A 27,225-nucleotide genomic window follows, 5' to 3' on the forward strand; every position below is an offset into this window, starting at 1 on the left:
GGCTCAGAGGGACCTTGCGGCTCAGCCCTCCAGCCCCTCCTCACTGGGGGGCTGGCTTCCTGTCCTGTCAGCCCAGCCGGCCCGCAACAGGCTCTTGGCCTTCAACTCGTGCCAGCCTTGACCTGAAGCTCACCTGGCACCTTCCCTCCTGTCCCAGCTGTGCCTCCTCTAGTCTCCTCTCACCCCCCTGCACTAGGCCACCTGGCAGTCCCCACCCAGCAGGGTCAGGGGTCATCCCTGACTCCTCTGTCCCCTTCACCCCCCACTTCTAATCCATTAACAGGATCTGGTGGCTTTTTCCCTGTAAATGTCCCTGGATCCCTGCTCTGGTCCCCACCTCCAGCCTTCCCTCCCCAGCCACGCCCCCCCCCCCATCTACCTGCAGCCCAACTAGTCCACACCCATAACAGGTGTGCGTGCCCATGGGGGAAGGGAGTTTCTGTCTTTCTCTGTCTTGTTCCAGCACCTTGGGTGGAGGGCGTGAGTGGGATGGTTTTCTGAACACAGTAGGCTCTCAAATAAAGCATTGTTATAAAAAGTAGCGGGGAGCTGGGGCTTGGGGAACAGAAGCAGGGGAGGGAGAGGGGAGGAGGGTGAAGTGGGCCTGGGAAGGAAGGGCTCGACCTTTAATTCTGGGATCTGTCCTTCTGCGTTGAAGGCTGTTCTGCCTCCAGCAGCCCCCAAGGGTGTCACCCCTTCCAGTAGGTGGCTTTCCCATAGCCAGAATCCTGGCCAAGGTCTCCTAAAGGAGAAAGCTGGATTTCACAGAAGACGCAGAGGGCGTGGGCAGATCCTGGGTACCCCCGGGTTCTGGCAACCAAAGGCGTGTGCTTGCATCTCCAAGGGCCCCCAGAGTCACAGCTTCTGGTGGGGGTTCCCAGAGACTGCCACCATTCGGGGTGGATCCTTTGGGGTCATCGCGCCTCATAGGGACCAGGCAGGCGGCGCTGGCGGTGGGAGAGCGCGAGCTACAAGTCCACTCGGGGACGGTCCACGCTGGGGCCGAGGTCGGGCGCGCAGGCGGTGTCCTTTGCCTTCCAGCCCAGGGCCCGTCGCCTTCTCGGTTTAAACACCCACGGGCAGGGGCGAGGAGGGCGACAGGAACACCGGGAGAGGAAGAAAGGGCAGCAGTCAGGAGATGCCCTTTGTCGCCCCCACAGCTCCCCTACCGGGGGCTAGAGCTGGAGGGGTCCGCCCCGCCCAGGGAGGGCGCCCAGGCCGCGGGGACTAAGGCGATTGGCCCCGAGCCCCCCGCCCCGCCCCGCCACCATCTGGTCGGGATTTGCGTCGGCGGCTCCTGGCACCCTCGGTGGAGCTCGGGCCCCGCGCCCCCCGCCTCCCCCACCCCACGCCCACCTACCTGCTGCGCCCGCGCCCCGCGCTCGCCTTCCCCGCGGGCCGCCAAGTTCGCGTTCTCTGAGCCCGGGCTGGACGCCGATGGAACCGCCGCGATGTTCGCCCCCCGGCTCCTGGATTTCCAGAAGACCAAGTACGCGAGGTGAGCGGGGAGCGCGGGGCGCAGGGGGTGCGCGGCCACGGCTCTGTCGCTGCCCCTGCCGCCTAGAGCTCTCCCGTCGATACGGGGACCCTAACCCGCCGCGAGGAGCCAGAAACCAGACACGGGGGTCTTTGTCAGCGTCTCCGCGCCCAGCTTTGCGCCCTGGACCCGGAGAGCGCCAGTTCCCAGCGCCCCTCTCTTAGCGGGGTGCCCTAAAGCGAGTCGCTTTACCGCTGCGAACCTCCGTTTCCAGGTGGGCAAAATGGGGATAATGCGAGTTTCCACACTTGGGGTCGCCGCGAGGGGATGCAAAGTGCTTTCCAGTGAGATGATCCCTAGAAAGCACTTTGCACTGTGCACTGCGCTCACTGTCTGTCCGCGTTTTTGTTACTGATTCAAGGCGCTGGCCCCAGTCCCTTCCATCCCCCCATGCTTGCACCCCAATCCCCCCCTCCAAGCAAGAGGGAAGAATGGGTAGGTGCTCTTTGCTGGTGGGGAAACTGAGGCTGAGGACCCAGGAAGAGCTGCTTGTGGCCTTTTCACAGTGCGAGGTCCCTGGGCCACTGAGCCTCACTTTCTTCTCCTTAAATGGTGATGACAGGTGCTCTCAGGGGACTGCGCCGCGAAGGCCAGCTCCTGGCTCTGATTCCTAGTTAAGGGGGTGGGGGGCAGAGTCATGCAGTTCCTCTAAGAGTTTGGGGTGGTGGGCTTACCTGAGAGCTGGCACGGAAACCCACTCCTGAGGTTGCCCCTCAGCCCCTGCAGTCTGGGCAGGACCAGCAGTCCCGGGAGACTGGGCCTCTCCTCCTTCCCCAGCACCCGGGTCTTGGAGGGGGCACCCATCCTGCCCGCCCCGCACCTCTTACCTTCCCGCTCAGGTCTCCGCCCCCCCAGCCCAGAGTGGCAGGGGGTGAGCTTGAGCCATGCTGGTGATGTTTCGAGAGGCACATCCGTGTGGCTCTTTGTTGAGGGCCCCTGGTGCCCTGACGTTTCTACAGGTTCTGGTCAAATTGAGCACAGCTGACCCCGGAGGCCCCCGCTGAGCATGACCCTCGGTGGGCAGGGAGGGTGAGGGGCAGGGCTGGTCCTTCCCCCTCAGGCTCACTCTCCATTTCTTGGGAGGCAGGAGAGGGTGTGTTCTGTCTCCTTCATGAAGTTGGGGAGCCCCCTGGGGGCAGGGGCCACACAGAGGAAGGGCAGGAGGGTGGGGTCCTGCAGATTGTCTTTTGGTCTGAAGGTGGGAGGCGCTGGCTGCCCAAGTCCATGGGGTCCTGTAAGGTCTGCACACTCGGACTTTCAAAGTCCTCAAGGGTCCGCGAGAGTCGGGAGCGTTTGCCCGAAGGGGAGGGAGAAGCCCAGGGCTGGAGGCTGCGAGCGAGACAGGTGGGGAAGAAGGCTCCCCAGGGCCTTCGCCTGCCCCACACCTGCTGTGCCATCTTGGGTAGGCATCTCTGCCTCTCTGGGCCTTAGCTGGTTGATCTGCCAAGACAGGAAGGTTGGTCTAGATGAACTAGATTTGGCCACAGGTGCTGCCCTCTGGGGAATCGGGCTCTCCAGCTGGGCTGGGGCTGGACCTGAACCCATTCTTCCACACCGGGGCTGATGCCCCTTCCATCGGTGATGAGTCCAGTGAGGAAATGGGATTATATGTCTTCTTCCTTTTTTTTTCCCCTGCAAGTCTTCAAAACCTGGTGTGTGTATTTTACTTACCTCCCACCTCAGTGTGGACTAGCTATATTTCAAGTGCTCAGTAGCCGCAAGTGGCCAGTGGCTGCCGTATTGAACAGGACAAGAACGTTCTTCAGGATGAGAGATGGGTGTTGGTCTTTGTCTGTTCTGACTGCTAAAGCAAAGCTCCACAGCCTGGGCGGCTTTCACACAACAGAAAATTGTTTCTCACCGTTCTGGAGGCCGGAGGACTCAGACCAGGGTGCTTGCAGGGTTGGCGTCTGGTGGGGCCCTCTTCGGGGCTACGGACTGCTGGTTTCCTGTTGTGTCCTTGGGATGGGAAGGGAAATAGCGAGCTCTCTGGCCTCTTCTTATAAGGGCATGAATCCCCTCCACGGGGGCTCCATCCTCATAACCTAATTACGTCCCAAAGGTCCCACTTCCAACTACCATCCTACTGGGAACTGGATTTCAACATGTGAATTTTGGAGGGCAGGGAGGACACAAATATTCAGGCCTTAACAGTGTTCCTGGTGAAACAGCGTGTGACATTCACGGCAAAAGATGCTTTTCCTCTCCGAGCCTCAGTTTCCCAGTGGGTGGTCTGGCCAGCTGGTCTTTAAGGGTCTAACCCAGAGTCCTTGGATGATTCATATTCATTGGGAAAACCACTGATCGTAACGCTGTGGGAATTAAAGAGAGTGTAGTGTTGGTGTGGAGCATATAAAGACTTCGACTGTGGCAAAGGCGACAGAGCTGATGGGCAGGGGCAAGGACGCTCTGCTGAACAAATGGGAGACGGTGGTTCATTGGGGTGGAAACAGTGAGAGACTGGAGCCTTGCCTCGCAGCACCCAGAAAAAGCAGGCCTGGCTGGATGACGGTGAAATTAAAAATCGAACAAACAAAACTTGAAAACTTCTAGAAGACGTGAAAGGATATATTTGGGACTTTGTGGCATGTTCCCGAAGGCACGAAAAGCGTAAACCATAAAAGAAAAGGTGAATACGCTGGATTACAGGAAACATGAAGAGTTTCTATTCATCCAAAAATGTCGCCAAGAAAATAGAAGAAAAGCCACATGCTCGAAGGACGTGTTTGCAACCAATCTAACCAGCAAGTACGAAAGGTCCAGAATATACAAAGAACCCAGGAAGAAAGAGACAGATGAGCCAACAGAAAGAGTGAAGACAGTCATTTTGCAGAAGAGGGAACACAAACGAACAAGTTCGACGCGCTTGCACTGGTGAGAAAGGAAATGCAAAATAAGGGCACAGTGAGAGACCGTTCTTATCATTCAGTAGGGACGAAGTGTGGCAATACTGGTGTAGCACTTTGGGAAACAGAGGTTACCAGGCTAACTCGGACACATGCACTTCCTAACGCACAGCCGTCCCCTTCTGGGCGTCCACCCGAGCGAAACGGAGGCAGGTGCACCAGGGTAAATGGGCCAGGATCTCAGCAGCATTGCTCTCGGCAAGCGAGACCTGGAGACAACCCAGGTGGCCTTCGTCGGGAGTGGTGTGTACTCACACGAGGGAGCAGTACCCTGCAGTGAAAAGGGACTCCAGTTCCCACCAAGGACGTGGGGATGTCGAGTAGACACAGTGAGCGATAGTAAACCCCTGGGGCAGCCGGACTCCAATCATGGAGCGCTCAACGACCGCAAACCAACTGTGCCATTAGGAATGCAGAGGAAGGGAGGTGAAAAGCCAGACAATGGTTATTGCAAGATCAGGACAGCAGCTACCTCTGGGGGAGGGAGGGACAAAGTCAAGGTTAGGAAGGGTGCACACGGGTGCTTCTGGGTCCTGGCCGTGTCCTAATTCTTGACTTGGAAAGAAAAATAAGCTGGATTCTAAGTGCCTGAGAAGATCTCATAGGCTCTGGTTCCCTGGGTGGGACTTATGTGGCCACACCTCCCTGCAAGGGAGGCTGGGAAGTGTAGTCCAGCCACCCATGTGTGTCCGCTCCTGCCTCCCCCATGCCTGGAGCAGCTCCTGGCCTCTGAGTAGGTACCAGTCAAAATCTGTCAAGTGAACACTGGCAGTGTGACTTTGGACTAGTGAATTAACCCCTAAGGACATCCGTCTGCTCTTGCTTAATGCAATGTGACTTTAAACAGGGGTCGTTATGAAACCGCATTGTGGTTACAAATGCAGCTTGGGCTCCTTGGAGAACACTTACACTAAATCATGGCACGCATAGGTAAAAAGCGTCAAGAAACAGTCACCCTTAACCCCTCCATCTCGCGATCATCCCTGTGAACCCTGTTGGCCGGTGTTCGTCCAGCCGTTTTTGGATGCTCTACAGCTAGCCTTTTATCCTGAAGCTGAACTTGTGACCTGTGGTCACCCCGCCTCCCTTGTCTTTCTGCACCCTCGTTTCAAGTGCCCCTATAGTCCCCATCATCGCCGCCCCTGCTGTGTTTTATCACTCCCCACGTTTGGGCGCCAAGGTTGTCTCCCAGGTTCCAGCTCTGTCAGTAACGCCAAGGGGACGTCCCCAGGGGAAGGCCCCAGGGGAGAGGAGAATTCTCTGTGTGGACACAATACCCGATCCATTGTTACTTCTGGGTGTGGGCCACGTCCCATGGGTCACAAGGTCCACGTGAAGTCATTGACCTCCCACTCTACCGTGACCAGGTCAAGAATGTCCCCATGGTGCAGTTCTCACTGTGGGGACTTGGAGTTGCTCCTGAGGCCACGCGAGGGTGGGTGCTGGCTCGTTTCACGGGGCAGCGTCCCTGGGAAGTGGCAGGAGCTTGGGGCTTGTGCTTCAATTCTGCCTCCTCTTTGCTGGGCTCTCTTGGGCAAGTGCCTTAGTCACCCAGCCTTGCTTTTGTCCTCATAAACAAGGCTAATAGGGGGGTGGCAATGCCCGAGGTGGCCCTGGCAGGCCTTCTCTCCATTCAGGTCCCGTCCTACCGCTTCACATCCCTTCAGAGTCACTCAGCCGACCCTGCTCCAGCTGGGATTCTGAAATTCTGAAGGGCACAGGTTTTGTAAACATTTTCTGTTCTTATGGTGATGCAGATAATGCACGTGAGGCGTCTGGGGGGATATACAGTCGGTGCTCCTCAGTGGTGGTTATTTACGTCACAGTTCTTGTTCCTATTTCCAGTTTGTCTTTTTCCAAAGAGGATTTGAGGCAGCTTGTAAGAAGCAAGTTTCTCAAGGTGCACGGGGCTGTCAGAGACACCTCGCATCTCTGGAATGCTTGCTCTGCCGTCTGTTTGTCCACAGGTCTCTGCGCACTGGGGGAGGGGTGGTGGGGCAAGTCTGCCTCGAAGGCTACCGTGGGGCTTCACGGAGTCGGGAAAGATGACCCCAGACTGCGAGCCAGGCCCCTGGGGAAGCATTTTCATACATCACATCACCTAATCCTCAGCCAGCCTGTGAGGGTTAGGGACCCTTCTACCCCTGCTGGGTTTGCTCGAGGTCGCAGAGCAAACGGCAGGACTCACACTTGGGTTTGTCCGGACTTGGCCTCTCTGCCTGCCACACACCGAGGGGATTAGAACAACCACAGTTGCCACGGCTACAGAGCGGGGGTCTCACGCCCACCCCTGCTCCCCCGCGGACGGACGCAGGGGTAGGAGTTCCGAATCCTCCCGGCTGCCCTCGCTCTTCAGCAGCTGGCAGGCTCTGGGGCCGCCCCCTCTGGGCCCAGGCGCCCTCACTCCATCACTGGCAGGCCCGCCCCGAGCATTCCTGGGGCCTGTGTCCCAGCAGAAGCCCACACGCGGTGTGTCTGCATATTTAAAGCTAAAAATCAGGCTAATAAGCTTTTCAACAAAATGGACCCTGTCTTCCTTCTTGACAAATACACTTCCGCAGTGACATAACTGAACCTGTGACACGGAGGCTGTCACGGGACTGAAGGCGGCCGGCGTCAGAGACGGCGGAGCTCAGGTTAGTGATTCCCGTGTTTGGGCATTCGTTGCTGGCCGGCAGTGTGTGGGTGAGCAGTGGAACGTGGACATGCACACTCCATGTTAGTCATTGTGTAGAGCATGGAGCTGATTTCTTCTTGACTTCACTGCGGCAGCATCATTGTTACTGAGATTCAACATTTGCATTGACATCTGGGTTCTGTTACCAGTCATCATCCAAAGCGGTACCGTCCAGAACTGTAGCATGAGCCGCCTGTGGCTATTTTAATTCAAACCGATCGAAATGAAATAAATTTAAAAGCGTGTGCCCTGGTCGCACCGGCCACATTTCAAATGCTCAGTAGCCATGCATGGCCGGCGGCTACCGCATGGGACGACACAGACAGGTAACGTTGCTATCCCTCAGGATTTTCTCCTAAAGAGCACTAAAGAATTAAAAGAAAAAATACAATTAAAAACCCCCGATGACTGTAGATTAAAAGAAATGTTAAAAATTGAAAAGCTTCAGTGATTTTTGTTCTAAAATATCCAAATAGTTTTGTTAAGTAGAAAAGGCAAGATACAAATTAGGATGCCTAAGTGTAAAATTTAAAGTCAGAAAGTATTTAAGTAAAGGTGAAATGTATTTTTTTAGATTTTATTTTTTAGTTAATATTTTACTTATTTATTTTTAGAGAAAGGGGAAAGTAAGGAGAAAGAGAGGGAGAGAAACATCAATGTGTGGTTGCCTCTCACACTCCCCCGACTGGGCACCTGGCCCAAGACCCAGTCATGTGCCCTGACTGGGAATCGAACTGACAACCCTTCAGTCCACAGCCCGGTGCTCAATTCACTGAGCCACACCAGCCAGGGCAGAAACATTTTGTTTTAATTAGATTTTTTGCAAATGTGGTGGAATTTCATTCTATGAAAATGGGAGCGCCCACGTTGAGAGTGTGAAGTCCGCCTGGTTGTCAGCATGAAGACTGGGAATCACGCCTTCGAGAGGGCTGTCCCTCTCTGTTCATATCCCAAGTTCAGGGTGACACGGATTTACCACCCTCGCATGGTACCGCACCGGAGAAGTGCGTGGGGACAGGGCTTGGGGATGGGGGGGGAGAAACGACCGCCCCTTCCACAGCGGGGCACCTGGACTTGCTGCGGAACTTAGAGTCGAGTGCGCTGGGGGTTCGTGGGGCCTGGAGCTGCCCTCTCCAGGGCCGCCCATGTGTGCCTGGGTGACTCCAGGCATTCACCCCCTTCTCCTCCTCTCTCTCGCGTCCGACTTCACCATCATGCCCGCTGCCTCCCAGCATCTGTTCTCTTCTAACCTCAGCTCCCTCATCTCCATCTGCATCCGGTTTACCGTGATTTAATCACCCCCCATGAACCTGGAGGCAGCAGAGCAGGTGTTTCTCCTTCGGAGGACTGGGTGGGGGAGGTGCGCCCTGGGTGGCTGTCAGGTACCCAGGTTTGCCTCAGCACCCCCACCTGGGCTGTGTGACCTTGGGCATGTCACATGACCTCTCTGTGCCTTCATTTTCTCTTCTGGAACGTGGGAAATAATAGTAGTACTAACCTCACTGCGTTGATTGAATCTCTGGGCCTCAGTTTCCTGTTCTGTAGAATGGGCAGAATAAGAGATGCCCCCCCCCCATTGTAGTTGTTTGGACTGCAAGTGAGCTCACAGTGAGTGCGCAAATGGAGTGCTGTCCTTCCTGACCCCTGTGGAGGCGCCCTTGAGCCGGTTACTTAGTTCCTGGGTGCCGGGTCCTCCGTGGCTGCATGAAGGATGTAGTTATGAGCCCCCAGGCGGCCTGGGTGGTCGCAGAATGGGCAGTGCGGAGCTCTGAATGAAGTGGTCGTGGCAGATGCCCTGTGCTTCAGTTTACACCAAGAGAAGGGCTCATCTTGGGGCTAAATTCCTGCCCCCTCAGGTCCACTTTTTGGGGACCCTCCCACAGCTCTGTCACCAACCAGACGGTGGGGATGCTGTGGCTCTGCTTTTGAGAATTACTGTCCAGGTGGAGTCGTTAGCTGGGGCCGGAGTGAGAGAGGCAGTGGGGCTGGTGGGGATGGGGGTGGTCCGGTTGTGTTGAGGTCAACCATGAGAACACGCACCCCGCACCCGGGACCCTTGACTGGCCCCCCAGACAAATCTGCCTTCCATTTGTCCGCTGACCCATCAGTAATTGCTGTGGCCCCGAGGTGCCAGGACTGACCGAGGTGCCGGGGACCCAGGGCTGACCAAGACGGAGTCCCCGCCCTCTCAGAGCTCACGTCCTCGTGTGCTACACGCTGGAGCCTCGGGTGGCTGTGTGGCCAGGTGAGGGTGTGAGGCGCAGAAGTGTGCAAAAGTGGGGAGACGATGCTTTCTCCTGGGACTGCGGGGAGGCCCATGTGAGGAGATGCACGTGCACTGGCCACAGGGGAGCCCGTGAAGTGACCCGGTGCAGGGGGGCCGATGCCTGGGACCTGTCACCCCAGCAGAGGAGGGCTGGGCTTGCTGCTCGCCTCCTCAGCCGCAAACCTGAGCTGACAGGTGTGCAGGGGAATCAGGAGGCGGGATATCTCTAGGAGCCCCCGTTTGGCAGCCTTGCAGGAACGCATCTGCAGACTCTTCTGGGCACGGTCCCCACTTCCAGGTGTGTCCCAAGTCCCTGCACTCAAGCAGGTCCTGTCCCTTTGCTCAGCAATCCCCAGCCAGACCTCAAGATGCTTGGAGCAGGGGTGTCCCCAGACGTGGTTCGTTGGTCAGTCCCTCCAGGCTCACACCCCCAGGGGGCGCCTTTCACATGCCACATCACATGCAGCTTGGTTGTGCCAGGGTTCTTCTGACCTGGTACCTGGTCCCGCCTCAGCCCTCCCTACCCCTTGCTCAAGTCTCCTGCTCCTGTTCCCGGCTCTCTCTCCTGGGGTTTTGGTTTCCATTCCAAGGTGGCACCGATCCAAGAGCTGCTTTTCCTCCCACTCTGTTTCCCAGAGACTGAGCCAAGATGCTGTCTGCCTTCCAGGAGCCGTGAATTCATGAATGGACACAGACAGTGCCCCAGGGCATGCTGGGGAGGGGAGGCTCCGAGCACTGGGGCCAGCTTGGCCCTGGCTGTCCTTGCCCTGTGAGACAGACAGACAGACCCCCTTTGTCTTCTGGACAAATCTCTGTAAGTCCTCTGTTCTGGGGATTTAGAGCTGCCACCACCAGGCACTGGCCCAGCCCGGAAAGAGTGGCTGCAGAAGCTTTCCCTGACCTGTCTCATCGAGGACGGGAGGCTGGCTTCTCTCTGGGGGCTCGGCACCCAAGCCAGGGAGAAATTGTGGGAGCTCTGAGGCTGGGTCTGGCTGTTCCAGAAGGAAGGGGAAGAGCAGGAGAGGGAGCTGCTGGGGTGCTCCGAGCCCAGACCTGAGGGAGGCCCAGGCATAGGGACAGGTGTGGACTGGTGGGGTCCGTGAGTTGGGCCCTGCCTGGACCCGCAGTGCTGCAGCGGTGGTTTGTGGAGGCCGCATGGCACTGGTGCGGAAAGCTCACCATAACGGACCCCGGACCTTGCCAGGCAGGCGCCTGGGTCTGCCCCAGCTTCTCACCCTTTGTGCCTGTGCGGTGCCCTGGGGCGGGGCGAGGGGCGGGGGCGGCCTTTCTGCCACAGCTCGCAGACTCAGTGCGCTGGTGGAACCAGCGCCCGGCGAAGATGCTCAGTGTCGCCATCCCCAGAAACCCTTCGGCGCCCCCTTTAGTCACTGCCTCGCCCCTAGGGCGACCCACCATCCTGGTGGTCACCCTCCAAGCCTCCTGTTGCCGGTTCTTGAAGTTTCTATGCACAGAACCAAAGAGTGTGTTACATCTGTGGCACTTCCCCATGTCGGCGTGCGGGTGCGTCCTGCTCCCACCGCGGTCTAGCGTCCACCCCGTCCACGGTTCACTCCCCCCCGTCCCCGCTGTGTGGGGGCATCTGGGGACCTGCCAGCCCCTCCCCTCTCCAAACTACGATGGGGCAGGCGTGAGAACATCTAATCTCGAACACTGATTTCAAACACAGACTTTCCTGTTTAACATGTTTTTGTTTTATCCGATTTTTTAAAAACATGACTAAAGTAGGAATAAATGAACATGGTAGCCAGTGAAGCAACACAGAATACAAAGAGAAAAAAGAGAAATGTGAAGAAAAAAACAATATTTTCCTCCCTTGTCCCCCAGTCTCTTCTTGGGTGCTCCCTTCCGTACCCCCTGCTTTTCTGAGTCAGCTGACTGGGGCTGTGTGACCTCGGGCAAGACACGTGGTCCTGGCTAGATTCACCCATGTCTCAGGCGTCTGTCGATTCCAGAAATTCCGAGGGTTTTAAAGGCTGGACTGTTCCCTCTTGTTGCCTCAAGTCTGAACAACTGAATAAATGCGCTGAGAGGATGGGTAATTCGGTCGTCGGGGGCCGCCTGCGGTACACCTGGCTCTGCGTAGGCCCAGGTGGAGGAAGGCGGGTCACGGCCAGTCCCCTTGCACAAGCACTCATGAGAGGCTCAGGGCAGGAGCCACCACGTGGGGAGCCCACCAGGGAGAGGGGAGAGGGATGAGGGACGAGTGTCCAAGATTGGGCAGCGGCCCGGAGGGGCGAGAAGGCAGCTCCGACCCAGTCTGCATGGAGGTGTGAGGGCAGGAGTCAAGGACAGCATTCAGAGGAGGGACGTTTGACCTGTGTTCTGAAGGCTGAGAAGTTCGGAGGGGACTTCCCCTTCGGTCTGGAGCAGCCAGGGAAGAGAAAGGGCGGGTTGTGCATCAGGGATGGGCACCAGAGAGGCAGAAGCCCCTGGAACGCGGGGCCTTCCAGCCCACGCAGAAGCTTCCTGGCATGTTTGCCCTTGGCCCTGGTGCAGGCACTTGTGCTCGGGGGTCTCCAGGGCTTTGCCTCAGCCCAGGAGGCCTGGGAGTCTGGTGCAGACTTGCCAGGGTGGGAGGGCCTGGCAAAGGAGGGGTGCAGGGGGCCGGGGGCCATGGGCATGGACCATTGGCCCATGAGGCAGTGAATCCAGGAGCAGGAGTAGAGCTCTGTCCCTTCCCTTCCTTTGCTGCCAGATGCACAGCCATCCCGGAGAGGGTGCCCAGATACACCTTGTTGGGGAGTGTAAAGACAGAAGGCAGACCCTCTCCCATCAGAACCATGGACAGGGCCGAAGGGGCCGTGGGTGCCCTGGGAGCCCTGGGACTATAGCCCCAGAGTCAGAAGGTCTGGGTGGCCTTCTTCCCCGCATGTGGCTCCACTCCTGAATCGCTGTGTAAAATGACCGCTCAGTGTATAGCGCTGTCACGAGGTTCCGAGAGGAGGAGGTGTCGGGGACCTCTTAAGCCAGGGCCTGCCTGCCCTGCGCCCCAGCAGACATCGCTGATTCGCCGCCCATTCCTTCCCGACGGGCCCAGGTTCCCGCATGCACAGGCTCCTTTGCAACCCGGCCCTGCAGGTCACAGCCTCGGCCACCCCATCGGGCTGCCACACGAGCGGAGTCCTGTTTGCTGCCTGCGCTGAGCCCGAGTGACATCCTGTTGTGTGGATGGGCCACATTTTGTCGACCCATCCGTCTGTTTTCCATGTGATTCTTAATGTGCGACCAAGATGGAGAACCGCGGGATGCTCCTCCTGGAGCCTGATCTTCAACTTGGAATGATAATATCTACTTTGCAAGGGCTTTAAATGGACGCCCTCTGTGATGTGCCCGGATGGGGCGTGCACTGGGAAGCACACGGTGCCTGGGCTCTTTCGGGGAGCCCCCAGGGAGCGGTGAAAACAGCGCCCCTCCTTTGAACACTGCTGTGTGTCAGGCACTGTGTGGGCTTATTTCCTGCCACCTGCAGGCGAGGTAATATTATCTCCTTGACAAAGAAGGAAGCTGCAGCCCAGACACATACAGTAATTTCCCAGAGGTCACACAGCAGCTCAGCCAGCTGTGCCTTTCCCCAGAGCCCATGCCTCTCCAGTTCAGGAGGGGAGTTGACCTTCTGTCCTCGCCCCCTGCCAGCATCTGGCTCCAAGTCCCGGCTCAGTTTGGACCCCGCTGTGCAGAGTTGCCCTTCCACCCATCACGTGCGGTGGCCACGTGGTCACCTAATAAGCAAAGGCTGACCACAGGCGGGGATCCTGTTCTCCAGAGAGGGGCAGAAAGGCCCGTGTCCCTCCTCAACGTTTGACCAGCCGTGGCCTGCTGGAAATGTCCACTTGGATAGGAGACATTTCCCACACCCTTGACGGCTGCGTATGTGACTGCCAGCTCTGTCGTGGAACATGCTAAGTTTTATCTATGCATTTCAGCTGGTGAAAAGGACCCCACTGTCCCTCCGCGGGAGCGGACAAACAGGCCTTACACGTCCACACAGTGGACTGCTCTCACGGTGGAGAGGAGGGGACCGCCGACAGAGCCCGATGAGTCTCACAGGCAGGTAGGGAGCTGCGCGAGAGAAGGCGAACGCAGAGGGCTGCGAGGGGAAAAGAAAACAGAGGATGGGAAGGTCGAGAACCGTCGCTGGAACTGGCTATGCTGCATTGAGGAAGGTCCGTTTTCCCATCGTGTAAAACAAGCGAGTCTTCAACACGATTTGAGTAGAAAAATAGGAACACCCCTGTGTGGCATTCAAAGCAGAGCTTCCTTCCGCCTAAGCATGCACTTGGCCTTTATACAAGACATTCTCTTTAGACGTCGAAAAAACAGGCTTGGGACTCCTGTGAGGCTCTGTTCACTAAGTGGCCTTCTGGAGGAAGCAAGGCTGTGGGGATAGAGACCAGAGCTGCGGTGACTGGGGCTGCGGAGGGGTCTGTGGCCAGGGGACCTGGAGGGGTGGGAGGGGGATGAAGGACCTGCTATTTGTCTTGGCTGTGGTGAGGGTTACATGACTCTCTCCGTTTAGCAAAACTCATAAAGTTCCAGCAGAAGAAGAGAAAGTTTACTTATGTAAATTAAAAGGAAGCGAAAACACAAATTAATGCACTGTCCTTTTAAAATGCTGCCCAGAGGTTTGCGGAGAAAGAATTGGGCTGCAGGCCATTGAAGAGAAGTGTTTGGTTTTTGCAGGTTGTGGGAACTGGATTTCTTGGGCGTTTGCCCCCGGCCCCGGGCCCTGTCTGCCCCCCACCCCACCCCACCCCCGGCTTTCCCTCGCCTGCCTTTGTTACTGCTGGACATTCAATACCTGCCACTGCCCGGGGTGGGGTGGGGGGGACAAGGGAAGTTTTGTGGAGCCCAGAAATAAATGAAAACTGCCCATTCTGGGTCGCCACGGCAACCGTGACATCATCTTCGAACCCGCGTGGCTGGCACGATGGGTGGCTTTCATAGTGTTTGTTAAAGGGCCAGCAAGAGAGGAGACAGCCAGACTGCACCTGGTAACGCATGAGACCCGGCCCCCAACTTGGAGAAGGGCCCTAGCTCTGTCCCCGCCCAGCCCGAGGAGTGAGTGCAAGCTGGCAGAGTACCCTGGGGGCTTCGGGATAGGATGGACCCAAATGAACCCCGTGTGCACCTGTGCCAGTGTTTCTAGGGCTGCAGTGACAAATGGCCACACCCATGAAGTGGCCTAAAACAGCAGAAAGCTACCCTCTCACAGTCCGGAGGCCAGAAGATGCAGGTGCCGGCAGGGCTGGCTGCTTCTGAGGCTCAGAGGGAGCATCTCCCCGGGCCCCTCCCGGCCCTGGCCGAGGCTGACCGTGCCCGGCGTCCCCTGGCTTGTGGACAAGTCACTCCAGTCTCGGCCTCTATCGGCACGTGGCCTCTACGCTCTGCGTCTCCCCTCTTCCAATACGGACCCCAGTCCTATTGGGCCAGGGCCCACGCCTTGCAGTGAGCTCTCAGCTTCCTGAATTACACCTGGGGGAACAACTGTGTGTCCACATCAGGTCACACGATCCGGTTCTGGCGGTTCGGATTTCGACATCAGAACTTCAGAGGACACAGTCCAACCAGCACCGACTTTTGCTGTCAATACATAGCACTGAACAAGTCAGCCGGGACCACGGCCAGCTCCTCCGGGGCCGCTTGTGAAGAGGGTGGGCTGATGGGCACATTGTTCTGGTTGCCGGGGGGAGGTTGTGTTTCCATGGGCCCCCCACTTCCAGGGGTGGGCCCTCCACTTTCTCTGTGACCATAAGTCCAGCGTTTACTCTACATCCACAGGGTGTGTGGACCCTGAGGGAAAAAGAACACTGCTGTCTGTCCTTCCTCTGGACTCCAAAAGCACCCACTGCCACCCAGCTCATGGTGGGTGTTCAGCAAACATTCCTGAAAGGGGGTAGAAAATGCTCAACAAACTTTCAGTCAACTGTACTAATATGACACCAACATACAGAAGGTGCTTAATACATGCTCCATGCACTGTCCTGCATGGACACAGCATGTATAAGGTGCTCAATAAATGTTCCATGTACTGTCCTGCATGGACCTGGTATACAGAAGGTGCCAGTATACAGATGGTACTAAATTAATGCTCTGTGCACTGTCCTGCATGGACACAGCATGCAGAAGGTGCTCAGTAAATGTTCCGTGCACTGTCCTGCATGGATGCAGTATACAGAAGGTGCTCAATAAGTGCTCTATGCACTGTCCTGCATGGACCCAGTATACAGAAGGTACTAAATTAATGCTCTGTGCACTGTCCTGCATGGAGCACTGTGTTCTGAGCCATGTGCTCATTTCTCATTTTTGTGGGTCTTCATAGTAATAATTGGGATCTTGGGGGACCATTTTTTGGTGTTTTGGTTCCCACTGAAAGGAAGTTCGAGAGCCTCTGATCCATGATGACAGGGTGGGGGGCTGGTTTCCTTGGGGGAAGGTTCCCCCAGGGAAGGGCGGAAGGGTGAGGGGTGGCCCCTCCTGGGCCTAGTGTGCATATGTGGAAGTCTGTGCAGCTGTGCCCCGGGGAGCGGTACTGCATGCCAGGCCCAGTAAAGAAAATGAAATAGGGGATGAAGAGAGTGCGGCAGCCGGTGTTGGGTGAAGTACACCGGGGATCAGGCAGAAAAGATTGGCGAGTACGAAAAAATGTAATAGAGAGTGAGAGGGGAGGGGGGAGGGAGATGGGGGAGGGGTTGAGGGGAGTGGGGTCCCTCTCTTCCCTCCCCAGGGTCCAGGTCTTCAGGCCTCCCCGCCCAGCTCCCAGGAAGGTGCCTCTCCTTCCAGGCTCATGAACCACCGGGTCCCCGCCCACAAGAGGTACCAGCCTACTGAGTACGAACATGCAGCCAACTGTGCCACCCATGCTGTGAGTCCGCTCCTGGGGCTGAGAGCTGAGGGGGGACACATCCAGGTCGAGGTGGGGGGTGGGCGCCAGCGTGGCTGTCGGGAGAGCGATTGGCGGCTCTGAGCGTGCCTCTTCGCAATGGGGCCGGCTCGGACTTCCCAGAGGGAATGGTGGGTAAAGCCAGATTTGAAGAATGAGGGGTTTTCCCTGCAGACAGTGTGGGGGACGTTTGCTTCAGAGGGACTGCACGGGTGACAGTGTAGAGGCCCGAGGCAGCGCGGTGTGCCCGGGGACCTCCAGGCCAGGGTCTCCGGGGACACAGAATGTACGGCAGCGGCCAGACTTGCTCCTTGAAGCAGGGGGTCTTGGCTCTCTGCTTCTCTCAGTCCACGCTGCCCGGTATGGTGGCCCCTGGCCTCCTGTGGCCATGGACATTGACACTGAAATCAACTCAAATGAAATAAAAATTCCTTTCCTTAGTGGCACAGAGCACATTTCAAGTGCTCAGTAGCCACATGTGCCCGGTGGCTCCCAAATGGGACAGCGCAGGTTGTAAGGACAGTCCCACTGTGGCCGGTTGACTGGTGCGGGTCTGGAGGTGAGGGAGGTCTCTGCACTGCCCTGGACCCTGAGCTGGAGGTGGTCGGCCCCTGTTCCCCCTCCACTTGCAGCTCTGGATCATCCCCAGCATCCTCGGCAGCTCCAACCTCTACTTCCTGTCGGACGACGACTGGGAGACCATTTCTGCCTGGATTTACGGCCTCGGCCTCTGCGGGCTCTTCGTGGTGTCCACCGTGTTCCACACGGTCGCCTGGAAGAAGAGCCACCTCAGGTACCTGCTGCCTGGCCCTGGGGGGTGGGGCACGTGCCATGTACGTGGGGGACCAGGGCCAAGGCAGAGTTTGATATGAGGGTGCTCAGCACTTCCTGTCCTGTGCTGGATGGGCTCTAACTCACTCAGCCGTCACAGCAGCTGGGCAAGCCCTGCAGACGGCCTCCCTATTTACAGTGGAGGGGACGGAGCCTGGGGGGTGGGGGGACTGCGTCCAGGCCATAGTCCCTTTACCCAGCCCAGCTGGGGCTGGGATTTGAACCCAGGCCTCCTGGCTCCAGAGCCTGGACTCCGGAGGGTTTTTAGGGGGGGCACATAGTTTAATAATCTTTTGCACTCTTTTGCTAGCCACAGAATTTTCTCATCATTTGGAATCTGCTGAGAAGCCCAGTATCTAAAATAGAAATGCAGAGGGAAGGAGAGGAGGTTCCTGGGCAGGACCCCCAGCATCTCTGTTTAGCCCCTCGGTGGGCAGCGAGCCTGGTTTGAAAGCCACAGTTCTGGTCACTCAGCGACGGGGAGACTGAGGGCCCAGGGGTGGTGGCTGGATAGAGGCAGGCTGGTGCCACGGCAGCCGGTGGGGTGACTCCGCCCCCTCTGCCCCAGGACGGTGGAGCACTGCCTTCACATGTGTGACCGGATGGCCATCTACTTCTTCATAGCAGCCTCCTACGCGCCCTGGTGAGTGGCTCTGCGGCCCCACGCCCGGGCTGGCGTCCTTCCCTTCTCTTCCTTGTTCGAATGGCCTCTTGTACTTGGCGGGCAAAACGCTGACTCCACATGGAAGAGTGTAGGTCAGGGGCTGCCTTCACCTGGCACTCAGCACCAGTTTCTCGTGCTCGTCCAGAGTTATTTTATGCGTGGGAGAGCGCGTGCGTGTAAGCATGTACATATGGGAATATCTCTGTGCACAGGGCATGCACGCCCATGGACACACGCACACTTCCAGCATGTATTTGTGAGTGTGTGTGTGCACCGCTTTTCTCCCGCTTCAGTACCACAGGGAGGGCACGGTGCCACGGCTGTGCCGTTCGCTTCTGCTCTCTTAGTGACGCAGCTGGGACACCGGTCCACATTAGCACGTCGGAGATCTCTTCATTCCTGTTGACAGCAGCGGAATGTTCTCTGGCCACACCATGTCTGTGGGGGTGGACGACATTGGGAGACCCCATTCCTCTGCCATTCTTGCTGGCCCATGTGTGTGGGTCTGTGGGCGGGAATCTGACGAGATGGCTAAGAGGCGACCTGTGTGACCTGCAGGAACGGCAGCTTCGGATGGTTGAGGTTGATCTTTGTGGGATAAATTCGAGACCTCCGTAGACTTCCGGGTGGCAGGGAGTGGGCCTTGGTGACGCGGTGAACGGTTTTCCCAGATCACCCTCCACAGATTGTACCCGGTTAAACCCCCCAGCGAGTCACTCAGGGTTATCGAAAGTTCTGGAATAAGGAAGCGCCAAGCTTCAGGTCTCACGCTGAGAGCCTGGGAGCCCGCAGAGCCTCTGCAGGGAGAGAAGGACCTTTCTACTCGCTTCTGTTGACCGTGTACTGTGTGGCTGGGCAGTGCTGGGGGTCAGCACACGGAGGTTCTGTTGGCGGACGAGGGTCTGTGACAGACCAGTGACGGCATGGCGAGGCAGGCCTGTGTGTGGAGCTCAGAGGCCACAGCCCTGGTGTCGGGGCCTCTGGAGGGCTGCCTGGAGGGGGTGTGCCTCTGAGGTGTGGGGAGCCACAGAAAGGTTGGCTCCGCTTTTGCCCAGGGAATCTCTATTTTTGGCTATTCTAAATGGGACCTTCTGCTTCATTCCATCAGCTAATAGATAGGCTTTGCTTGTGTATGCAAAGGCAATTTTTTATTGTTTATATTTATTTTAAATTTATTTAATTACTTAAAATTTTAAAGAGATTTTATTTACTTATTTTTAGAGAGAGGGGAAGGGAGGGAGAAAGAGAGGGAGAGAAACATCAATGTGTGGTTGCCTCTCGCATGCCCCCTTCTAGGGACCTGGCCTGCAACCCAGGCATGTGCCCTGACTGGGAATCCAACCAGCGACCCTTTGGTTTGCAGGCTGGCACTCAATCCACTGAGCCACCCCAGCCAGGGCCAGATTTATTTTTAATTGTATTTTTTTCCATTACCATTTCGAAGGTGGTTGTTTTTAAACACGTTTTATGGGGGTGTGCCTTCCCTGGAGAACACGTGGCCATGCACTTTCATCTCATCGATGTTTCACACCCTGCAGCTAGCACGCAGACGGAGACACGGAGCAGCCCCTCGGGCCCTGCGTCCCCCTCTCCAGTCACCATCACCCCCCAAGGGTGACCACAGTCCCGACGTCTGTCTTCACATAGGGGTTTCACCAGACTCTGAACTTCATAGTAACGGAGTCATCCTTCTTTCGGATGTTGCTGCTTTCATGCAATGTCTGGTGAGGCTCATGGAGCCGCTTTACAGGAGCTGTTGGCTGCCTTGGGAACAGGGAGGTACGGAGGACGCTGGACAAGAAAGGGCCCAGGAGACACGCAGTGAGGCCTGGCCCCCAGTAGTGGCCACCGAGGTCGACAGGAGAGGAGGGACAGGTGGAAAGATGTTTCTGGAAACTGAGTGGACCCTGATGACTGACTGAAGGTGGGGGAGAGGGGCAAGGAGAGAACAGCAGGGGTCCCAGGAAGTGCCGGCCTTCACCAGGAAATTAGTGACTCTTAGGAGTGCTGGGAAGTCGGTCCTGCTGCCTGTCTGTCTGTCTGTCTGCCTGGAGGCATCATCCAACTGGCCCAGCCTAGGCTTCAAGAGGACAAGACTTGCTTCTCCCCTGACAACCCTCATGCTTCAGGTGGTCAGGTGCTAGGAAGGCAGGCAGACGGAGACTTCTAGAAGTCTAGAAGGTCCCAGGTGAGGGGTGCAGCTCGGTGGGTGGGTGGGCAGGAGGCCCTGGAGCGTGCCAAGAGCAGAGGCGAGAGGCGGAGGCCACCATAGGGGCTCCGCCCACCGGCCGCTCCTCCATGGCCCCGAGCTCACGAGGCAGCACCTGCAGTTGTCAGGAGCCAGGTAACCTCAGGGCTCTTTTTGGTTGTTGACGAGAAGGGTCAAGCCGGGTTTTGTGCTCCGCTGCGGTGACTGCAACATGGATTTCTAGAGTAGTCCTCACTATCCTCCCCTTTGCTGATGTAATGCCTGGGTTTCTATTCTTTTTCCCTGGCTGTGGCCAAGGAGCAGTGGCTCTGTGTTGCCCCCTGCTGGTGGCTGAGGATACGGCTGTAACTCCTTTTGGGACTTAGGGTCTCCCAGCGAACATGGGTGTAGGATGCTGAGCTGGGGACGAGTGTCTGGTGTGTGAGTTGCTCAGGAGGATGACTCAGCAGAACTTGGGGGTGATTGGATGGAGGGGGTGAGAGAGAGAGACCGAGGCGCTCCGTGGGGACTGGCTTCCTGCTTGGGCACCCGGGTGCCTGGTGAAGAGGCGACAGGCAGTGCAGAATTATTTTTCGTTGTATTGCTCTGGTTTTTCAGATGTTTTCTGCAGAGCTCTGGAGGGTCCTGGGGACCACTGAGGAGGTGAGAGCGTCCGGGCTCCCTTATCTCTTCCTCAATCAGAAAAGCCCCATTTTGTTTGTTTTTATGTTTATTTTAGACAGATTGGACTCACATGGAAGCTGCCTGCATAATATCTTGACCTAAAGAAAAGGGCGTTGTAGCAGCAGGTCACAAGAGTGTGGCCTGTGTGGGCACGAGATGGCGTGGCCCCGGCTGGGCCCTGGAACTGGGCCGGCGGGGTCACGGGCTGTGCACATGTCCTGGCCCCAACAGGCTCCCCGTTCGGACACCTGCTGGCCCCACATGCCCTCCCCTTCGCACTGGGATGCCCGTTTGGCTAATTTTCCTTTAATAATTGCTCCTGTGTTGCTTTCTCTTCTTGTCTCTGCTCACGTCTTTGCTTGGGATCCCGTGTCGTGCCCTGGCAGCCACAGCAGATGGATCTGCTCTGGGGTCAGCTTCTGGGGGATGGTCCCGGCCCGTGTCCCCTCAGACTGTGCCCTTGGCTCTCCCCAGGCTGAACCTTCGGGAGCTGGGCCCCTGGGCCTCTCATATGCGCTGGCTGGTCTGGATCATGGCCTCGGTGGGCACCGTCTACGTCTTCTTCTTCCACGAGCGGTAAGACAGCTCTGGGGGCTCCAGTGGCAGGGCGGCCCTCGGCGGGACAGGAGACCCCAGGTGACCCCAGAGGTAGGAGGGCAGGGCTCTGCCTGGCGTCCCAGTGGACGGCCACCAGGGCTACAGCCCATAGGGTCAGTTTGAAGAGGTTTTTTTTTTATAAGACGCTGAAGGTTGCTGGACGCACAGAATGGTGTCATGAGTCACCTGCCTTCCCTAAGCCGTGTTGGCAGGTACAGAGGAGCGAGCGGCTCTGAGCCCCCTGGACTCTGCTTACTTCCACCTTGCTCAGGGGCATGATGGGAATGATTAAGTGAGGGCATAAACAGAAGCGAAAGCAGTGACAGACTCCTGGGCCGCCAGGGATGGCAGTAGGCGTCAGCTGATGCAGCCGCCCAGATCCCTGGACCGGGGGGCATGGGTCCTGTGGGCAAGGGTGCTGGGATTGGAGAGTTGTGTCTGCCCCGGCTTGAGCGTGGGTGGTGCCCACACGCTTGCTGTGCCTGCATTTCCGGTCCTCGAGTGTCATTTCACAGATGTGGAAACTGCATCTCCAAGAGGGTAAGAGACCTGCCTGGGGTCGCTTAGCCCTGCCAGCAGCTGCCGGGTGATGTCTGAGCCCAGGGGCACTCTCACGCTTGTGGTCAGGGTGTTTTCTCTTGCCCAGGCCTGGGGGCTGTCCTAAGGCCCAGGGGGCTTCTCTCTCCACCAGGTACAAGCTTGTGGAGCTGCTGTGCTATGTCGTCATGGGCTTCTTCCCTGCCCTGGTCATCCTGTCAATGGTAAGTCCCACCCACGTGGCTGGGCCCTCACCTCTGCCTGCAGAGGGCCCGGCCTGACTCTCGCTCGAGATTGTCAAGTACAACTGTATTCTCTGGGAGGAGGGGAAACTGAGGCCCCATGTGTCCGTGTGACCCACCTGAGGAGGCAGTAAAACAGGCAGGCGGCCCCTGAGGGCCTCTCCTCCCTGAGCCTCAGCTGGCCCATCTGTCAAAGGGGCGCAGTAACTTGGGCGCCAAGGGTGCCCATCCCGGAGGGCCAGAGTGCCTTCTTTTTGCTTACTTTTTGTTTGTTCGTTTTCTCTAAAACTTCCTGCCATGGGCATGTATGCCTTTTCTAAAACTATGATAAAATATACACATATTTATGATTTCAACTGTCTCCAGTGCAGCGGCGCTCAGCACACTCACGCTGCTGTGCAGCCGTCCCCACCACCGTCTCCAGAGTGTTCTCCTCTTCCCAGACTGCGACTCTGTCGCCAAGACACACTCGCTCCCCCTCCCCTCCCGCAGCCCCTGGAACCTCTATTCCACTTTCTGTCTCTGTGAATTGGGCTCCTCTCAGGACCGCGTATGAGTGAATCACACAGTACCGGTCCTTTGGTGACTGATGATTTCACCGAGCAGAGCGTCCTCAAGGCTCAGCATCTTCTTGTAATGCTGAACAACGTTTCATTGTATGAAATGACAGGAATGACACCCGTTTGTCCGTCCGTGGCCCTGGGGCTTCTTCGCCTTGGGCCTTCTGAAGCCTGGACATACATAGGGTTCATTTCACTCCCTGCTTTCACTTCTTTTGGGTTTTACTTTTTAGAAAGGATAAAAAGCTATAAAACACTCCTTGAGAGTTTGGTGGAAACCTGCTCCACATGAGAATCGACTTGGGGAGATGTGGCGACTCCATGGGGTGGAGACGCCCCCACCCAGGAGCCCAGGCTGGCTTTTCAGGCGGGGTGGGGGTGGGGTGGAGGCTGGGAGCTCTGGACCTTGCTGGCTGCTCCTCTGACCTGTGCCCCACCCTTGTCCTTGCCGACAGCCCAACACCGAGGGCGTCTGGGAGCTGGTGGTCGGAGGGGCCTTCTACGGCCTGGGCACTGTGTTCTTCAAGAGCGACGGGAGGATCCCCTTCGCCCACGCCATCTGGCATCTCTTTGTGGCATTTGGTGCTGGTACCCACTACTATGCCATCTGGAGGTACCTCTATCTGCCCAGCACCCTGCAGGCCAAGGTGTCCAAGTGAGGTGGTCCAGACCGCACGGGACATTTGGGCTTTTGGAGCAGAGCATCATGGGAAACGTTTCTGTGAACTTTAGCCCAGAGTGCCGTAGGGCCCAAGCCCGTCTGCCCTCCCATGGGGAGAGCTTTTGATGGGTCCGAGGTTACTTCTGGTGACAGCCGTCCCTTGGGTCCTAGGTGAGAAAGAAAGCATTTAGTCACAGCTCCAGAGGAGAAAGTAACCCTGTAATGCATTTCTATTGTAGACAGTGTCTCCTAACACAATGGGCACTAACATCTTCAGGAAACGGAGCAGATGTTTTCCTGCAAATTGGGCAATGATGGGCCAATACATGCTTCTCACGGTCCCGAGAAACCGAGCAAGGAGTCTGGTGGGTTGTTTCTACAGGGTGGCCAGGGCCTCCTTCTCCGTTACCAAAGTCCTGGCCGGGGAACGTCCCCCTGTTCAGGGAAAGTCACCCGGTTTGTAGATCAGGGCTGGTGGAGATCTGTGACCATGGCAGACATCACCAATCAACCACGGCATGGGGTGGGGTCAGAACTCTCAGGCTGGTGCTCTGGGCAGACATGACTAATCAACTCAGTACTCATGATGGCACCGCTTCGCCTCACCTACTGGTGTGCCCTGTGGTCGGAATGTGCCCAGGCCAGGTTAATGTCTCTGTGTGTGGGAGTGTTTATCTCCACTCTCTCTTGTTCCTTTTTGGAAGATGCTGGAGTGGGCAGAGTGGGGGCTGTAGAGGGACGGCAGGTACACACCCTGAGCAGCCCCTGACCTGCTCTGGTCCTTGGTCCAGAGGAGGAAGCAGCTGGGGATGAGAAGCTGTTCCTTGGCTATTTATTCTCACGCTGAAAAAATCCAGGGAGAGTCTGAGAGCCCCTCGCATCCCGGGAGCTTGCTTACCTGCTCCAGATTCAGGGTTTGTGATGCTGACATTCAGACTCTCACTCGGTGCCAGTGAGTGGCCTTGCAGGAGGGAGGCCTCGCTCATCTGACGGGACCTGGGTGAGTGTCTGCGATGGATGCCCTGAGCTCTGGAGCCCCTAGTAGCCCTGCCGCAGGCCCGGGCGGAGCCAGCCCTCTGTGTCTGGCGCATGGATGTGTCCCGGGGAGGCCCAGGCCCAGCACCAGGTCTGAACTGGAACCTCATCTGGACTTGAACCCTGGATCAAGGATCTGTGTCAGGTCAGACAAGCCTCAGTCCATGGCTCCCAGTGAGAGCCGGGGGGCAAAGACAGGATGCCTTATGCTTAGTTCTGGTGGATTCCAGGACACTTCAGAGCTCCGGCCTCTGAATCCCATGCATCCAGCCAGTACTAAATCACCTGACACGGTCCACAGACAGGCGGGTCCTGAGTGGGCAGAAGCTTGGGGGATAAGCTGTGTCCTCTTACCCATGCGTGTGCATGTGTGTACACATGTTTGCACGCACATGTGCATACATGCGGCCGCACTGGCACGCCCAGCCCCTGGAAGCTGCTTTCGGGGCACCCGCCCCGCAGGGCTCACCAAGTATTTCCCATCCATGGGGTGGCGGTTGGAGATTGGGGAGGGGAAGCTGGGGGTGGCAGGCAGGGGCAGGGACACTGTGACTTGACCTCTGGGCCTCAGGCCTGTGTGGGGGTGGTCCCTGGGATGATGTTTGGGAGACCTCCCAAGGCATGGCCCCATGTTGGGCTGAGCTGAAAGTCCCACCACCCACATGCTGACGGGGATCAAAGCCTAGTGCTTGGGACACTGACCTGGGACTTTGCTAGTGGCCACTGTCGAGCTCCTCGTCTGATACCTGCATCTCTTGTGTCCCCTCTTCTGGGCCTCTGATCTGGCGTTTTCCCCAAGCTCCCCCTCCTTTATGCCCCTGAACCTTTTTAGGAGGGGCTGCTTCATCCCCTCATCTACCCAACTCCTATTCACCCTTCAAAGCCCTGCTCTGGAGCGTTCTAGGCTGCGCACTGGGCGTTTGGGGTGGAGAGGGCGCCGCACTGGAAGTTCAGACACCACCTTCCTCTTTCCGTCTGTCCTGAGCCTGTCACGTGCTGGGGGCCTCCAACAAAGCGGCTGTCAGGCCCCAAGGAACCTGGGCAGTGGGCAGCAGACTGGCCTGTGTGACACTCTGGGCACTTGGGCGACTGCTCCTGCGGTCAGTGGGGCAGGATGGGAGGTGGGGGCAGGTGAGAGAGGTCAGAGGTGAAGGTGGGGGCAGGTGAAGGCGGGGGCAGGTGAGGGCAGGGGCCCACCCAGCAGGCTCATTACCCCAGCATCACGTCTCCTGGCACCTGCTGTGCACTGTGCGGCTGGACAGGCCTGGAGTTGACGGCTGGCTTCGTCAGTCCCCTGACGAGTGTCTGGGCAAGCGGGCCCTGAGCTCTGGGGACTCTTTGTTGGTGGCGTTGACTGGACCGGGAGAAGGCCGCAGGCCTTCTGTACGTATTCATACACACCGCTTTCCCACCCACATCTGCAGGGCGATGGGGCGTTCAGATACCTTAATAAGGCAGTATTTAATAAAGGGTTGTGGGTCTGAACAAAGAGAAGGGGCTGTTTTTCTCCATGTGACATTTTGGGGTGAGGATTTGGGGCCCGCTGGGCCAGGCACGGCCGTGACTGATGACTTCAGGTCTCCGTGGCTCTCTGCCCACATCGGTCTCCTCTGGCACAGGTCCTGGCAAACTTGGCTTCGTGACAGGCTTTCTTACTGACTTTCACCCTTGTCGTGGATTGGGAAGGGTGGGGCCCCCTCCCAGCTGCCACCCAGCAGCCTACGTGGGACGGTACCTCGGTGCCCTGGGAGCTGCCCATCCCGTCACCTGGGACCAGGCTCCAGGGCATGGGTCTGCTGTCCTCCTCTGTTTATCCCCAGACAACAGACGTCACGAGGGAGGACCTGCTGCGTGCTGTGCTGCCCAGCGAGACTCTGCCGTCCCCACCTGCCTGTCCGATCTCATCCGGTCCTGTTGCGTGTCATTTTTTCCAACAATGGTTGGTTGCAGCCCCAAAATTGATGTTAAGACCCATGGGGGGGTCTGAACCCTCTGCTCTAGAAATCACTCTTGCTGGGACTCTCCTGGAAAGCCAAGGACACCGGTACCAGGTGCTCGGTGCCTGCTGACTGGCGGGGTCAGCATGGTGCCCTCCTTGGGAGCCTGGGTGCCCTGAAGCCCTGTGGGGACAGCTCGGGAGAAAGAAACCCAGAGCTTCCGGGGATCTGCTTTCTCAGAGCCCTGGCCCCGCTGAGGAGTACAAGAGCAGCTTTCTGCGTCTCTCGGCCTGGTGGTGGCCCCGTGCTCTGGGGCGCCATGGGGCTGGGTGGTCATACTGGGTGCCCTTTGGGTGGCAGCAGGTCGGGATGCTTGTGGGCATCGCCTCAGGCCAGCCGGGAGGGCAGGAGGGACAGAGCGGATCCATTCGGGAAAGGAGTGGCCCTGGTTTGGGGATTGCGGCTCTGCCTCTGTGAGAAATTTCAAATTCCAGCCTCTGAGTCTGAACGAGTGGCCGCCAGTCCTGTTCCCCCGGCCAGGTGTTCCGGGGTCTGCCTGCGTCGTGCAGGGGCCGCCTCCTACTGCCCGGAAAGGCCTTCCCTGGGGGACCCAGGGGCTCCCACCGTCTTTGACACTCACCTTTATAGAACTGCCGTGTCTCCAGTGTTTGACGATGGCACCGGTGGCATGACTTTTCGAAAGTGTCGTGCTGGCATCGGACCCTTCCTGTGTTTGTGAAATTGCTGTTTTGTACTATTAACACAGTATTTGGTAAACTTTCGTATGAAGAATAACCCTGCCAGTACACGGTACTGCCTCCACTGGAGTAGAAAGAACTTCAATAAACAAAACTTCAAGAGGCCTTGCTCTTGCCCAGTTGTCTTTTTAAAAACAACAGTTGTCAATTCTCTTCCCTAGAACCAATCTCTGTTCATTGTAGAAAGCCTGGACTGTCTCGAAAAGCGCACATAAGTGAACAACGCTGGGGTAGCTGTGTAAGA

General features: G+C 57.4%; 1 protein-coding gene across 2 annotated transcripts; it reads left to right on the plus strand.

Moving 5' to 3' along the window:
- The first annotated feature begins 1,352 nt into the window (after positions 1 to 1,352).
- On the plus strand, positions 1,353 to 27,073 carry MMD2 (monocyte to macrophage differentiation associated 2). 2 transcript variants are annotated; one of them, XM_024577098.4, is made up of 7 exons: positions 1,353 to 1,498; positions 16,188 to 16,269; positions 16,920 to 17,080; positions 17,687 to 17,761; positions 21,129 to 21,230; positions 21,943 to 22,012; positions 23,046 to 27,073. In XM_024577098.4, exons 1-7 carry the CDS (start codon positions 1,452 to 1,454, stop codon positions 23,247 to 23,249), a joined length of 741 nt encoding a protein of 246 aa, XP_024432866.1. In that variant the 5' UTR covers positions 1,353 to 1,451; the 3' UTR covers positions 23,250 to 27,073. The 2 variants fall into 2 exon arrangements, with proteins under 2 accessions (XP_024432866.1, XP_071077922.1); XM_071221821.1 differs by having other exon boundaries at positions 1,460 to 1,498; positions 16,132 to 16,269.
- Positions 27,074 to 27,225: the final 152 nt, after the last annotated feature.

This window comes from Desmodus rotundus, chromosome 6 (genome assembly GCF_022682495.2).
Source record: "Desmodus rotundus isolate HL8 chromosome 6, HLdesRot8A.1, whole genome shotgun sequence".
NCBI lineage: Eukaryota > Metazoa > Chordata > Mammalia > Chiroptera > Phyllostomidae > Desmodus > Desmodus rotundus.